This window comes from Taudactylus pleione, unplaced genomic scaffold (genome assembly GCF_031769625.1).
Source record: "Taudactylus pleione unplaced genomic scaffold, aTauple2 ptg000041l, whole genome shotgun sequence".
Lineage (NCBI taxonomy): Eukaryota > Metazoa > Chordata > Amphibia > Anura > Myobatrachidae > Taudactylus > Taudactylus pleione.
In genome coordinates, this window is record NW_028284443.1 from 32,660,234 (window position 1) to 32,677,509 (window position 17,276).

At 38.0% G+C, this 17,276-nt stretch overlaps 1 protein-coding gene across 1 annotated transcript in view; it reads left to right on the top strand.

Moving 5' to 3' along the window:
* Window positions 1-17,276, top strand: part of ARID2 (AT-rich interaction domain 2) — a 110,416-nt gene that overhangs the window by 62,655 nt on the left and 30,485 nt on the right. Inside the window, exons 7-13 of the mRNA XM_088458063.1 lie at window positions 3,532-3,598; window positions 4,255-4,505; window positions 7,916-8,012; window positions 8,099-8,308; window positions 10,127-10,294; window positions 13,000-13,078; window positions 13,864-13,998. Coding sequence (XP_088314189.1) covers window positions 3,532-3,598; window positions 4,255-4,505; window positions 7,916-8,012; window positions 8,099-8,308; window positions 10,127-10,294; window positions 13,000-13,078; window positions 13,864-13,998 — 1,007 coding nt within the window. The remainder of the gene's footprint in view (window positions 1-3,531; window positions 3,599-4,254; window positions 4,506-7,915; window positions 8,013-8,098; window positions 8,309-10,126; window positions 10,295-12,999; window positions 13,079-13,863; window positions 13,999-17,276) is intronic.

The following is a 17,276-nucleotide window of genomic DNA, read 5'->3' on the forward strand; positions in this document are numbered from 1 at the left end:
TCATGGAAAAATGATATCCGGTAGATCTAATAGATGCAGCAGTAAAGAGGGCAAAAAAATTAGATAGAACTACATTGTTGCAGTATAAGTCAAAAGAAGAGGTAGAACGAAATGATTCTAAGTTTAAATGTCCTTTTCTTACACAATTTTCCAACCAAAGTGAGGACATTAGAAAAATCTTGAATCGACACTGGCATCTCATTAAGATGGATCCGATTTTATCAGCTTATGTTCCTGATAGAGCAGAACTGGTGTTTAGGAGGGCAAAAACTCTAAAAAATCGATTGTGCCCGAGTTTATTACCTGTAGTTGGTGAACAGTTATAAACCACATCGTTTTTAAGTAAAACGGAAGGATTTTATACCTGTAATTCCTGCAAAATGTGTCAGTATGGCTTGAAAGGTTGCAAGTCTTTTGTAGGGAACGAGAGTATGAAGGAATCTAAAATAAAGGGCATGATTAACTGTAACACCACATATGTCATATACATGTTAATGTGTGGGTGTGGAAAACGATATATAGGAAAAACTAAACGCCCCCTCAAAATTAGAATCCTAGACCATACCAGAAACATAAAAAATGCTGTTGCTAATCATAGTGTTCCCCGTCATTTTAAAACATGTCAAGCGAGTAATATTAATAATTTTAAATTTCTAGGTATTGAACATGTGAAATTAAATTCACGAGGTGGTGACAGATTGAATCTATTATCGAAACGTGAAACATATTGGATTATTACATTGAATACTTTGCACCCTGTGGGTTTGAATTAAGGTTTTGAAATTACACCTTTTCTTTTTTAGACCATGTAAAGGGTTAAAATGTTGCAATTTCTGTTGGTTTTTCCTTGAAAAACAAATTAATTCCTGCAATGTTCTCTTCTCTGCCCATGTTTTTATTTACATATTATTACTAGCCACATAAATATTCAATGTATTTTAATCGATTTTTAATATAGTAATGTTGCAATCGATAAGTGTATTTTTTATATGTATTTTTATATGTATTGTTATTCATGTTGGAAATGCAATTGAATCCGTGTAGAAGGGGATATGTTTTGATTATGTCCCAGGATGCTCCCATTGAAGTAGGATGTGAGTATCCTTTTACAAAGGATAAAATTGAGCAGAATATCTAGGTCTGCAGTTTTTTAAAGTTCACAGCCAATTAACAATCTAAGGAAGTAATTGGCTACACTTCACTTATAAGGGGATTTCTGGACACGCTAGGCCAGCCCTCTGATGAAGTCCTAGTGACGAAACGCGTAGGGTCATGGCCTAGCGTTACAGTCTACATGGTATGAGACTACCGAGGACACCATCCACTGGCTCCCGGAGACTCGTTTTATTTGTACAAGCTGTTTTCACTTGCGGTGGTCTGACCGCTCTGTCCGGTACGTGATTCAAGACTTTTGTTTATGTACTGGATACCAATAAATGTTTTTTGAGATAATGCACTATTAGGCGCTCCCTTTGTTTATTCTACAGCATATATATATATATATATATATATATATATATATTAAAGTGTGTGTGTGTGTGTGTGTGTAAAAATATATACACACACACATTTGCACCCATCAGCCAAAACATTAAAACCTCTGACACGGGATGTGAATAACATTGATTATATTATTACAATGGCACCTGTCAATGAGTGAGTTATATATTAGGCAACAAGTGAACACTGAGTTAATGTGTTGGAAGCAGGAAAAATGGGCAAGCGTAAGGGTCTGAGCGACTTTGACAAGGGCCAAATTGTGATGGCTACACTAAGTCAGAGCATCTTCAAAGCATCAGATCTTGTGGGGTGTTGCCTATATGCAGTGGTTAGTACTTACGAAGAGTGGTCCAAGGAAGGACAACCGGTGACAGGGTCATGGACACTCAAGGCTCATTGACGCACATGGGAAACAAAGGCTAGGCTTTTAGTTCGTTTGGCAATGCCCAACCACCACATTAAGGTGAACTTTATCAGATGGGTCCCTAACATCCCTAATGCTAATACATTCTATCAAGTTATCAAGACTTAACATCGTTGCCATGCTAATATGTAGACAGCAATGCTGGAACCTGTGCTAATTAAAGTCACCTAAGATGGTAGGGGTGCTAATACCAGCAATAAGGAGTCTCAACCTTCAAGTGTAGGTGTTTGGACTGCATAACCTAATTTTAAATATAAAAGGTGCTACCATGCTGAGACTTGTAGTACTATGCATTGTACTGCACATCTCAGCATGGTAGCACCTCTTATTGTGTTTAAAATTAAAATGTGTGCAGTCTAAAGTGACTAAGCTGCAGAAATATCTACAGAGGATGGTTGTTCATACACACTGAACAACCATCATTGCCATCTAAAGATAAATCTGGCCGGGGGTCGCCTTGCGCCCCCTCCCCAGCGGCCTGTGCAGCAGTGTAAGGGCTGTGCTGCACAGCCGACGCGATATGTCTGTGAAAGACGTTGTAAAGAACATATCGTCTGTACACACTAGCCGACACACACTATATATCGCCCATTCAAATGCACAGCCGATATATGTCCAGTGTGTACCCAGCATATGTTCTCCCTTTGCTATGATGGATAGGTGTCAGAGCACACACTGCCTCGCAGCTAGCTGCGTAAAAGCATATCAGTCAGAGTAACCCCTGTCCACCACCGAAAAGCCTACAAATGGGCACATGAGCTTCAGGACTGGACCATGGAGCAATGGAAGGAGGAGGCCTGGTCTGATGAATCACGTTTTCTTTTACATTATATGGATGGCCAGAAGAGTGTACATCATTTACCTAGGGAAGAGGTGGCACCAGGATGCACTATGGCAAGTAAACAAGCCGGTGGAAGCAGTGTGATGCCCTGAGCAATGTTCTGCTGGGAAACCTTGGGTTTTGGCATTCATGTGATTGTTACTATGACACCTAAGTACACCCCTCCATGTCAGCGATATTCCCTGATGGCAGTGGCCTCATTCAGCAGGATAATGTGCCTTGCCACACTGCAAAAATTGTTCAGTAATGGCTTGAAGAACATGACAAAGGTGTTGACTTGGCCTCCAAATCCCCCTGATATCAATCCGATCGAGCATCTGTAGGATGTGCTATGATAAAAAAAATGGCTTCCTTCCAGGACACTAAGACAGTATGCATTATTCCTAGGCTTATTTGTAAAGTGTTCAAAACGTTATATCCAGGAAAGCAAAATGTGCTTCTGTAGAATTTCAAACTATTTTGAATATTAAGTAAAAGCCATCTCAGACAGAATTGTCTGACTGCCCCTGAACACCACTTATTGTCTCAAACATCCATATTAATAGTTGGCACTAGTTTTAAGCTCCACAATCACTCACAAGTTACTTGCCAGTAATGATAATATATGTTAAGTACCAGTACAAACTAGTGCCCGAAATACACAAATTTTAATGGAATAGATTTAAATTAAGTATGTTGGGTACTGGTGTTCTTTTTCCTCTGTTTTACGTAATAATTTCTCGTCCGTGGTTGTAATTATTTTTTTTCTTTCCTCCTATCTTTTCAGTTTTGGAAGGATATTGTTGATGACAATGAAGTACGTGACCTCATATATGACAAAAGTAATTCTCAAGGTGGGTTATATGAAAATGATGTGTTTATATGTGCATTGCAATTCTCTAGCAATAGTTTAAAGTTTCTTGCCTTAATTTTATTATTTGTATTTTCCGAAATTATTGTTGGTGCTGCCTTGTCGTAAGTATATTCTATGCAGTTAATTATATTGTGTACAGTGTCAAAACGTCTGTATATTTCAATTGAACCTACATTTTCAAATTAATCCAGTTAATTTTATACTCCTATATTCTGCCATATCCAGATAGTCAGATTTGTGCCTTTTTAAGTGCTAGCTCACGTTTGTATAACTTCCTTGCTTTCAAATCTGCCCATCAGACATATTATTTAGAGGGATCTCCGCCCTTTCCCTTTCAACCTAGAAGTTGCGCTACTGAGCTGCTTGTCTCCATTGCTAGATTTTAAAAATATCATTATTTTAGTTTCACATATATACCAGCTGAACCCTACAGTAGTACAAGCTACATAATTTGTAAACTATTAAAATACCTACTGCAGTTGTTACTTGAATTTTCTACAGCTGCCAGCAAGGGAAAGGGAGCAGACAGGTAAATTATTAGATCATGTTGGGAATGTTATCGCAATGTGTTAATCTTTTATCATGCCATTGTTATTTTAGTACTATTAATAACAAAAGTTCATTTTTATTTTGCAGAAGGTACATCTCCAGATTCCTTATGGGATTCATTATTCCATCCTCCTAGAAAGCTGGGGATTAATGATATTGAAGGACAACGTGTACTCCAGATAGCAGTAATTTTGCGCAATTTTTCCTTTGAAGAGAGCAATGTTAAACTTTTGGCAGCTAATCGGACATGTCTCCGTTTCCTATTATTGTCAGCTCATAGTCACTTTATTTCCCTCAGACAACTGGGACTTGATACATTGGGAAATATTGCGGCAGAGGTAAGATACAGCTAAATCACTTATTGAATGGTTACTCATAAGTAGTAGTAAATATAAAGTTAAATTTTTGGGACTAAACCCGCTTGGTTTAGCCTTTAACATGCTTGCGGCTTTAACAATACGGGCATACTCTCATGTATTCCCGAAGCGCCGCCGGCTCGCAGTCTATTACATTTAGCCCTCGTTTTCACACCTTCATGTTTAATCTGGACTCGCATGGAGGGATGTCAAGCAATCTGTCTGTTTTTTTTCCCCAGATTTCCTTGACATTCATTGAGCACAAAAATAACCAGCAATTCTGATCACATTCCAATCGTGATTGACTAGATCACAGGTTCTCAAACTCGGTCCTGAAGACCACAAACAGTTAGGAATGTGCAGCCTCGGATAGGTTCGAGTTTGCACGCCGAGTTCGGATTTTTACATCCAAAAAAACGGAACTCAGAAAGAGGCTAAATGTCATCTTGCATGGACAAACATCATCATTCCTGGACTTTTGTCCAGGAATGATGATGTTTGTCCATGCAAGATGACGTTTAGCCTCTTTCTGAGTTCCGTTTTTTTGGAGGGAAAAATCCGAACTCGGCGTGCAAACTCGAACCTATCCGAGCCTGCACATCCCTACAAACAGTGCATGTTTTCCAGATCCCCTCACAGCATCACAAGTGAAATAATTAGCTCCACCTGTGGATCTTTTAAAATGTGTAAATGAGTAATGAATACACATTGCACCTGCTGAGTTACATGCAAAATGTGAACTGTGTTGGGGTCCTAAGAACCGAGTTTGAGAACCACTGGACTAGATTTTACTTTTCAGCTAGCCAATGACCTGTGCAGTCATTGGCTAACTGCTCTAATCATATTTATTATTATTATAATCATTATTGTTGTTATTCTTATCATCCATATCATCATTATCATTTTTATTATCATTATTATTATTATTTCTTAAATCATTGCTGTGCAGTGCTGGACGGTTATGAAAGCAGGTCATACAGAAAAAAATGAAATACCAGTTTGATAAAAACAGTGCAGACCAGCAAAAAAAAAAAAAAGCTGTGATGAGAGTAAAGAGTATAGCTCTAAATGGAGATTGGGATCGTTATGGGTAGCAATGTGATTACTATTGGGGTAGAGTAAGCTCTAATAATGGGCTCTCAGATGGTATTTAAACATTTCAAGTGTGGGAGTACGGATGCTCAATGAGTGAATTACTTTACGAAGAAAAGAAATGTAGAGTTAAAAAAGTAGAGGGTCGAGAATAGAGCCTTGTGGGTCCACAATAAATAGTAGTACTGGAGGATGTGCCAAAGGTAGAGACGTGGAAGTAATGGTTGAATCGGTATTAATTGTACCTGGAAAGAACAGTATCGTAAATGGCAAAGGAGTGACGAGTATGCAGGATAATAGGCTGAACAACAGTCGAACAGTATTGAGTTCAGCAGAAAAGGAGATTTGAGTATGGAGAAGTAAATCAGACTTGCTGTAAGTAGATCAGTGATCACTTTTTTGATAAAGTCTCAATGGAATGTTGAGCGGAAAAAATGAGAGGAGAGAAAGGGAGCTATTCTGGATGTTTGATTGTACATGAGTGCCACAATAATTTTGGAGGAAGAAGGGTGCGAGAAATTCGTATGGTTGCTGGAGAGGGGCTAAAATGGTGTCTTTAGTATTGTTTAGATGAGTGTGTTTAAGGGTGGATGACCATGTGCCAGTGAACAGAGACATGTTGAAGAGGTGAGCTAAAGATGTGTGCAGGTGGTGGGGTAGAGGTATAAGTGTAATAGGGAGGGATTAGAGTACAAGAGTATGGTTGTAGGGATTTTTGAGAGCAGGAACTTCACCCTCAATTACTGGGGAGAATGAGTTGAGGATAAATTGTGCACTGTAGGAGCTGATTGGTGGGGTATGCAGGATCTTACTTGAGGAGATATCTTGTCGAATGATGTCGATTTGGAATGTGAAGTAGGTAGCAAGGTTGTGCAGTGAGGGGTGAAAGGGAAAGGAGGTGCAAGCGGGTTGAGAAGAAAGTTAAAGGTGGCAGAGGCATTGGGGTGTATAGAACAGTGTGTGCTTATTAAAGATGTAAATTAGGTCTGCTTGGCAAGTGAAAGGGCAGTGTTTTAAGATAAAAGGGTAATTTTTATAGTATGGGAAGTTGGCTTTGATACCAGATTTCCTCCAGTGATACTCAGCTGTGAGACATCACTTTTGCAGGTAGTGTTTGTTTGGTGTGCCATGGTTGAGGTTTGGACTGTTAATGAATGTATGCAGCGGCTGTAGCTGCATTGTCTAGGGCTGAAGTGAGTGAGCAGTTGTAGAAAGCAGTAGCCATCTTATTACAGGAAAAGATAGCGAAGACAATTGTGTTCAGAGACCAGAAAGGCCAAGCCGCAGAACTAGAGATTGATCACAAGCTGGAGAAGACTTGGTCAACTGAGTGTTTATCACAGTGGGTGGAAGATCAAATACACTGGGAGAGACCAAAAAAGGAAGCGAGCAAAAGAAGTTTGGTGGCCTGCAGAGACTATTATAGTAGGGAGGTCAAAGGAGAGAAAATAAGTGCGGCAGGCAGCAAAGCTGTCAGAATTGGCAAGCTAGACCAAGGGGTGATAAATGACATGATTATGAAGCTTGAGCTGAGAGTATAGACCGATAGTATGGACTTCAATGGAAGAGGAGAGGGAAGTTCTGGGGCATAATTTGGAAATGTTCCTTTGAAAAGGTAGGATACCTACTCCTGTCACTTGTTATGAGAGTGAGAGCTGCAGGGGATTTTTCTGTTATGGAATGGATTTTGATTTGCATTGGATTGATGCCTGACATTTATTGGGCAAGGTGCAGGAATGGTTAAAAATGTCATTACCTCAGTTCTTCAGAGTGCAATAATGAGGTGCTATAAAGGAAAAGAGAGACGTGGGCGCTATTGAAGGTCACTCTAGAATAAAAATATCACAATATTCAAAAGCAAAGTGTGTACCAAATCCCATAAAAGGAACCATGTGAATACTTAATAAATAATTTTAATTATTAATATTAACAATATAAAAACATAGTCAAATATACATATATGACATGCATAGGTGTATAGGCATAAGGTGTTGTGCCAATGACCTATGTACAAATAGTGTACAGGGGTAAAAATCAGATATATTCAATTGTATAAAAAGTCCACCAAAGTAAAACCTGCAATATAATATATACTCCTCCACTTTCAAAAAAATAGTCTCCAAAAAGTCTGTACAGACCGCAGTCCCCTATATCAACAATGAAGTGCACTCAACTTGGTTAAATAAATAAATGTAAGTTGTCGTACCTACCTTCTGTCATTGTCAGTGTTAGCTTTAAGTTTCTTTAAATTATATTCCTTTTTCTAGAACTTAACTCTTTTATTTTTCTTTCCACCATAGCTTCAGTTAGATCCTGTTGACTTCAAAACCACTCACTTAATGTTCCACACGATAACAAAATGCCTAATGTCAAGGGATAGGTTCTCAAAAATGAGAGGTAAGCCTTTTACATAGAAGTAAACAAAAGCTACCCTTGCAGTGACTTATTTGTAAGTGTTTATTTTCTTTTGTTTATATAACCAGGCATGGAAATCTTGGGCAACTTATGTAAGGCTGAAGATAATGGTGTTCTTATTTGTGAGTATGTGGATCAAGATAGCTACAAGGAAATAATATGTCATCTTACTCTACCGGATGTGCTGCTTGTAATCTCTACACTTGAGGTGCTGTATATGCTTACAGAGCTGGGAGAAGTTGCCTGTGTGAAGATAGCAAATGTAGAGAGAAGCATAGGTAATTCATTGCTTTCATACTTAATTACTTTTATTTGATAACTTTGGGTTTCCAGTATGTGAAAAAACAGTAATGCTGCTTGAAAAGACCTGCTAGAGGCTTGGTGTGTAGGATTACTGCTTCTGTTGTCATTCTTAAAAACTGAGTATATACACACAGACATACATAAGGTAAGAAGGTGAATATCACCTTGGCCATCTCTTGCATGCATGATATGAAGTGTACAGCTACCCTAGAACAACATAGACCGTTCAAGCGCCTAAGGATACATCCATGCTGATGATTTTTTGGAGCATATCCAAAGAGCATTCTCTGATGCCTAAAAAGTTCCACTGTTCACTTGGAATGGGGGGGGGGGGGGGGGGGGAAGGGGAAGAGAGGTGTGAAGCTCCCATATGTCTATTTGTTTTTGCTTTTGTTTTCTTCATAAGAATATACCTGGATGCAGTCATGGCAAAAATAACGGCTATCTTGTTTCCACACTGTTGGATGTGGTGTGAGGGGGAAAATGACCTTTGTTTTTAAAGAAGAGTTTATTGTGCTAAGAGGGGTAGAGCTTTACTGTCTTTCATTGGTTTTGCTTTGCATAATCTTCCTCATCAATCATGGTGTTATCTTGGAAATGAATTTCACTTAGGGACACTATGAAGTGTACTGGATAGCCAGCTTCCAAAACTAGTACTGTTTCTATGAGAACTTTTTATTCCTGTGTCCCAGGAATTAAAGTATCTTATGCGGTCACAGACAGTTATTTGACATTTTAACTCGACAAATAAACTAAAATATTGTATATCATATATCAAAATAAGAGTACAATGGATAATTGTGAGCATGCATTATAACGCTTCTTTTAGTATTACATCTGTCTAAGAATGTAGAGTATAAAAGTATACAAAAGAACAATCAGTAATATTATACTTATTATACAATGGTATTATGAAGAAAATAGCAATTTACCATAAATAAAAATATACACAATCTCTCTCCGGATCTCCAAGAGGAACTCTTATTGCATATGAAAACTAATCTGAAAAATTCTGCGTAGCTCATATTGTATTTAGAATATATGAGTTGCAAATAATAGCCGTCCAGTTCTTTTGTGAAACATATAAATCCTGTGTGCAAACATGATTTGGTGTCATTATTATTTTTACAGTTCATTACTTAAATTAAAATGTTCCTAAATGGCTAACCGCACAATATACAGTGCTGAGCTATTGGAGGGGCTCATGGGGACAACATAAATGTAAGCAGGGATAGTCCCACATGAAAAGGTGCATTATATGGTCAGTTGTATCTCGAGATGCGTCCAGCTATATGTCACTATCTTATTTGACTGGGTTACATCAGGAGTAAAAGTTGTTGATAATTATGCCCCACAATATTACAGATGTGATTAATAAGTGCTGAAGTTGCTGTGCCCCATTTGTGCGTAATTTATTCTAATGACATACCATGTACATCTAGAGAACTGTGTCTGGATAGTTATTAATATTTGTAAAAGTTGCATTTTCAGTATAAAATATAATTAAACACCAGCATACAAAATACGAATTTCTGCCTGTTCCTTTCTTATATTTTTCAATATTGATAAATATTTGAACTTAACTTTTTTAATAATAAATCATTGTGGCATTGTTGCTATTTCGTTATAAAAAAGATTATTCAATATTACATGTGAAAACACCATTGTTACTTGTTTGCTACTACCTCTAGAGTCGGTGGTATTTTTAAATCTTTTTAGAAATTACCTTTTTTTTCCCATTTTGTTTTCAGATATTAATACTTAAAAGTTGTTAATGTTCTCTATCATTGTAGATACACTGGCGTGTCTTATTTCTATGGACATACAAATGTTTGGACCTGATGCCCTTACGGCTGTCAAACTTATTGAACATCAAAGCTCCAATCATCAAGTGGTTTCAGAAATTCGTCCTCAGACAGTGGAGCATGTTAGTGCGACTGTCAATGCAAGCCCAGTCCCAGGTAGATTTTCAAGCTCTAAAGTTTTAGCATTTACGTTGTGTTCTACAAACAGTGGTGGGTGAAAATGTTATATGTATTGAAGCAGTGGTTTAACTAAAATGATAATTTACTTCAAAAACCTTAAAAAAAAATATATTGTTAAACTACACAAATATTGCTTTTCTAAATCTAAAGATGCATACTCACGGTACGATCTGCACAACCAACAATATCGCTGAACGATTTCCCTTGACCTTTTCTGTAGTGCAGGACAAACGATATTGGGTGTACACACTGAAAGATATTCTTGATAGATCTCTCTCAGTGAAGTTATCCTGCCACATCTCTGAACTGGCAAATCTTGAAGAAATCATCCAAGTTGGCCTGCATGTATAGACAACCATGCGGGAACTCCCATCGTTGGTTGTTCGCTGCATAAAAATGAACTATTTATAGTCGAACGATATCGTTATCGTTCATAGATATCGTACCGTGTGTACGCACCTTTAGTAACTGCATTGATGCATTTTTCACGGTCTTTGACGGCAAATTATGTGTAATTCCAAGATAATCAGCTCTGTTAGGCTTATAATTTGAGTCAGATGTTCCATTGATTAAGATGCTTATCTTCTGATTTTTATGTGCTTTTCCCTGTAAAAAAACAAAAACCCCAACAATTATATTTGTCACTTTTAGGCCTCATACATATAGGCATTATTTAAAATATTTTTATGCATTTTCTCAAAGAATTATTTAGTTAATGTATGCTGAATGGACATGTGCATACACGTTTTTGAGACAAGTGTATGGTTTTGCTTCGATTTTCCCATTGCCTGCAGTATTGGAGTCAAACTCCTACTTATAACACAATTTAAGTTCTATTTAGTGCTCGTTAGACATGTTTTGACAATAGTCTGAGAGCCTTTTTGTTTTCTTTATAATGTCTTTAACATTTTTATACCCCCTTTTGTACATGCCCTGCGTTATATATGATAAACGGTAACTTTAGATTAAATAGCTGCTTAAGACTTTGGCCTCCATGCATTCTTAATTATTTACAGTATAAATACAAATAAATCTAAATAAATCTTACTTTTCCCAGGATTAGAATGTACATCCTGCTCAAAAATACAAGAACATGGTGTACACTACTTTTGGAAGGCCAGTAAGCAGGTTGGGGTCATTTTTCATTTTTCCAGGCCTATCTTTACACAAGTACTCTGTGATCTCGACATCAAGCAAGGATACTCGGATTCTACCACGTAGTAAACCATTGCAAAAAAATAACTAAATCGCTATGCCACATGTATCATTCTCTCTACTTTAATCACTTTGGAGAGGATCAAAATAATGTTTTTAGAGTAGTCAAGACAAAGTGGACTACTAAAAAGAAACATAGACAGCGTTGAAAAGGGAACTAAAAATTTGAATGAAAATAGATGAGCCCACATAAATGATAAAATACAATAGGATTTAATGTTGGATAGCTAATCTGACTATTCCTTTACTAAAACATGTAAAAACCATATACATAAAAATGAAAACACAACCTAATATAAATATACGTATGTTCAATGATACATCAAAAAATATTTTTGTTGTATATATGAGATAACCACAACAGTGTTCCTGAAAAAGGATTTATAACATAGGAATGATGCTCTTATGTACTGAGCTCCCTGCTAGCGCCAATGACTGGAAATGGTTGAAAAACAATCAGTCCCACAGTATGAACTGAACAATGGAATGTTCCATATACTTAGGCTGTTTGGCCGAAGAAGCAGAGAATGTTGCTACTTTGGTAACAATGTTCCAACTCATATAAATGGAAACAAATTGTCCGTTCCCCTCTTTAGTGATACATAGTGCCAAGCCGTGTGAAGAGGCAAAAGTAATGAACAGACAGATGTATATTTGGCTGGTAAACCGTTATTATATCTTTACCTCCATCTATGTTCCTGAGTAAATTGATAGGTGCGTCTCCAGATCTCCGTATCTGTGTGATCGGTAAATACGTGATGTAAGGCCCCGTTTCCAGAGACCCAAATACAGTTAGACCTCCCGGTCTCTGTCTTTATCCCGGAGAGGGTGTTAATGCACCAGTCGGGAAAATCCAGTATGGTTAGCAGGACTGCTAATCTCCGCCTCCCCGAGTGCTGGCCGGTGAAATCACATGTAGGTAAGCTGGGAGCTGGAGTTGTAATCCGTGCACAGCAATGACTCGTGTTTATCAGTCCAAGCGCTGAGTAAAAAGACACAAGTGGCGAAGCATGCACAGTGGTCTGTGTGCAGCCTGGCGTAAACCTGTGTGGAAATCTCTCAGTAGCCTAACGCGTTTCTTCCCTTATTGGGATTTCTTCAGAGGGTTGTGTTAATTCAAAAGAAACATGCTGGAGAAAAACCAATGCGAAAAGAAAAACCTCCATCCAGTGCAAAAGATGAGCATTTTGGTGGGAGTAGTATGATTTTGAACTGTGTGCAGCAATATGACTCGGATGGTGTTCCTGGCCTATTTGTCACCTTAGGCCATCTGTTTCAGGCCCAACTCCATTCTCCACTCACAGAACCAGCATTCACAACTAATTCATTTGTGTTACAACTATGTGCACTAATAACTTTTGTGTTGCAATTATTTTTTGTAAATAGTTCTGTTCTTCCATTATCAGAAACAAATATTGGAATTATTTTTTTTTTCTCTTTTAAAAATGTTGATATGTTTCACTTAGCTTCCAGACCAGTCCCGACTCATGCTGTGCCTCCTCCTGGAATTGTAGAAATAGACAGTGAAAAGTTTGGCTGTCAATGGTGAGTGCAGATTGCATTTGTGAATTTCTTGTTTTTCTCAGAAATAATTAATATGTTTGACATTCGTATATAGCTACCTTTGAATACAGTGTGAGTCATTAAATTTCAATCAGATTAAAATTTTTATTCTGATACAATTGTCATGTTATTAAATTTATATAAGGGCTGTTATTAATCCTCAGCTATTCAATATAATCACAGTAATGACCAGCACAATTGTATTAAACTGATTTGTCCTGTGATTCATGCATTGCAATACATTTATTAATTTACTATTGCTTTTTAAACGGTAACTTTTGTTTTTATCCTGTTCATATTATTTTAACAAGGCTTTTTAATACTTAATTACATATTTCTGTTTCATGCTAAGAAATTGTTATGTAACATTAGTCCTGTCCACACTATATAAAATAACACTGGTGTCTTCCAAACACACAGTTTTATATAAATAAATAAACCTTTTATGATTTGTAATGAATGTATATTTTTTTATAGCTTTTATTTGAACAACTTCTTGTTCCCTTGCTTGGACGACAGCAAACAAAAATCTCTCCCTCTCTCATTCTCCCAATTTTCCCTTTTGCTGCATTTGTATAAAAGATTGTGATGAACATTAATTTAGAAATATAAAAACTGAAAGGTAAAAAAATAATTTGTTTGACATAATTACCAATACATTAGCCTGTCTGGATGACCAGGGATATTCCTAAATGATTGATTTCCAGTCTTGAACACATGGTTATTTTTAAAAATGGTAATATATTCCTGCACTGTTTTTCACACAGGTTAAATGCACATTTTGAAGTGAGTTCAGATTGTTCAGTCTCCCGCTCAGAAATGTATTCTGAATATCTCTCAACTTGCAGCAAATTGGCTAGAGGTGGAATTCTAACCTCATCTGGATTCTACAAATGTTTGCGGTATGACAACTTTTCTACTTTACTAGGGTTTTGAAAGTGCAAATAAAATGTTTTTTATTTTATTTTATTTTTTTCCATCAAATGGAAACCGGGTGTGTCTGTAGGCTGTGTACGTTATTTTTCTAGACAATATTTGTAAATGGCATATTGACTACACACTCCTTGCACCACTAGCTGACCCACCCGGAGGACCCCATCCCACAGAGCTACTGACACAACCTGGGGAAATTGTGTTATACATTATTAATGTATAACGAGGTCAAGGGATATATCTAGAAAGAGAGCTTTGAGACAGTTGCCTGAGTTTATGCCAACATTGACCACGTCAATATTCTATTCAAGTGGTAGTATTGCAGTAAATCAAGCAAATAGAGATCTTCCCTAGTCTTGCAGCAACAAAGAACCTCCAAACTTAATCACAGCCTGCGACCACCTATGTGGATTGTCCTAGTGCACCATGCAACGCTGCAAAGAAGCTTGCTGGTACCTGTATTGGGTGGGTTTGAAGGACAATTAAGAACTTAAAAAGGATATGCATTTTAATAATGTTAATTCTCCCCAGCCATGACCTCTTAAGATCTTTATGCCCTCTCAACTCTAATTTGGTTTTCTGGAGGGCAGGCTCCAAGTTTTACCTTTTAAACCAATGTTTCTCAAATCCAGTTCCCTTGGAACCTTAACAGTGCAGATCATCTAACTAGAGAACTGGTATGTTATTTGTCTAACACGATAGATTTACAGATGGTACTAGTTATTCCCGAGGATAACTTGAAAACACGCACTGTTAGGGTTCCACGAGGATCGAGTTTGAGAAACACTGCCTTAAACAAATCGGAGGTCTGTTTAGTAATAACAGTACTTGATTATCTCATTTGGGATGGGTACTATACAAATGGGAATGCTTGTTTTATTGCCTCAACCACTGGGGGAGGTGCTGTCAGGTTTAAAGCCACAAATTATAGAAAAAAATAGTTTTGAATTTCAAAAGCTGCCAGATTTATTAAACTCATTGGAGAGATTAGGTAGGGAAATAATAGACATTGGTGAACAACACCATTTAAAGTTTGTGTCCCCACAACAAAGGCCTCAGTAACATTGGGGTTAGTCCTATTCGCTCTCGCCAAGCCTCCATGTAAAGGATGAATATTATATGGGACAGGGGACACCACCTTCTGGTGCCAATTGAAGTCTGAGTCGGAAAAGCCCAATAACTTTAATTCTAGAAGAGGGGCAACAATAAAGGGAAAGAATCCTAGCCCAACAAGTCTCCCCAGACCTAAGTGACATCACACCAGACATAAAGGGTGCGATTCAATGTTTTTTTGGACACCCAAACACAGTGGATGCCTTAAGGTAGCCATACACGATGAGATTCAAAAGTTGGTCAGATCAGTTGTACGATTTCCCTTGAAAATTCTTCCCTTCAGATACAGGATGATTTGTATGTAAAATGCAACTATTTCACATAAGACCATACGATTTGATCAATCACATCACATAATGTGTGTCAATTCCTAAACGATCAGTTGAGATCTCTCTGCAAAACCATCTGATCTGCGATCCAACTAGACGACGGCGGGGACGCGCATCGGCGTCGCTGAAGACTCAAAATACAACTATTTTCAAATGATTGGTCTGTCCAACCTGTAGAAACTGCCCAAATCGTGTGATCAATCGTCCCGTATATGGCCAGCATTACTGAGCAATTCAGTTGTTGCTCCGTACTGACACTAGTGTGCGCCAATAAGCACAGGTTTTAGCCGCATATAACAGCTGACCCGGTCTAAAGTAATGCTTTGGGTCTAAAACAGCCGACTTATCACACTTTTCTGCTCGCCACCCCAGGAGACTGCGAGCAGAAATGTGTGTAGCCGCTGCTGTTCGCGCCCAAATGGAGCAACAATTCAATTGCTCTGTCCAAAAGAAATATCTGTGGCTAAGACAATTAAGATCAAAGCATGAATCTTTGAGGTCTGAATTGTATAGACCAAATCAATTATTTTACTTGTTATCTTTAGTCTCTCTGCCCGATATAATAATGGCCTGGTGGATTAAGGTGGTCAACCACAGTTTCAGGCGATTAACTATGATTTTCGACAAGATTCTCTGTATAGATTCTAGAGGGTTTATTTACTAAAGTGAGAGTTTTTAGAAGTGGAGGTGTTGCCCACAGCAACCAATCAGATTCTACTTAACATTTAACTAGCACCTTCTAGAAGATTATAGTTAGAATCTGGTTGCTATGGGCAACATCTCCACTTCTAAAAACCCGCACTCTAGTAAATATACCCCTAGGAATCTGATTGTATCTAGGAGAGTAGCTATTTGCACTCCTATTTTTTTTTCTTAGGTCTGGAGCCCAACTGAATACATTTTCCCTTGATCTTGTATTTATGTGCCTCTTTAATGGATATATCAGGGGTGTCATTAACTGACAAAAGTTAATTCAAAGTAGACTCAAGTTCATATTTGCTTATTGGGTTTTGGAGGAGGAGTACATTGAGGCACCAGGACCATTGTTTGGGAGGGATTCCAATGACTTTTAAGGTAAAGAAAACTGGGAAATGGTCTGATCAGGTAATGGGTCCAGTCGAAGAGGATCGAAAGAGATAGATATGTCTGTGGCTCAAGAAAAGATTATCCCACTATAGAGTTCAAGAGGTGCAGTAAATAAGGAGTAATAACAATATACCGGGTGTTAGATGTGACATAGGTCTGTCAGCTTGTTGTTATGGAACTCTTAACTTGTGATGGATTCTAAAGGAAGATCTGGAGTGGCCCTTAGAGCTACCTACCTAGGGGTCCATAGATCAGTTGAGGTCCCGATCAAGTATCAGGATAACTTTGTGTAATTTTTCAACCTGTCAAAAATGTGGCTAAAGAAGCAGTTAGTTTTGATTAGAAGCATAAAATGGCACCAAAGTAAAGTCTTTATTAAATGTTACATTGTGACAACAAGTGGAACCAGAGAACCTGAAGGAATGGATAGTTTGCAAGAAAATAAAATAGCGCTTTGCTTTGGCCTTTACTATTAAACAAATGGACAGTATATAATAACTGTAGTTTGGGCCTGAGCTCTGTAGCTAATTCAGACCCGCTCGCTAGATGCGTTCTCTCGCACCTAGCGTATGCAAATACAGCGCAAGCTCAGCAAGGCAGGCGATCGCACGGCAAGGCATTAGCACGCCCACTATGTCTTGGCCTGCGATCACTTAGTGTATGCAGACGCTCACCAGCCATTCATAAGACGCCCACTTGCGCACGTAATCTCCTGGAAG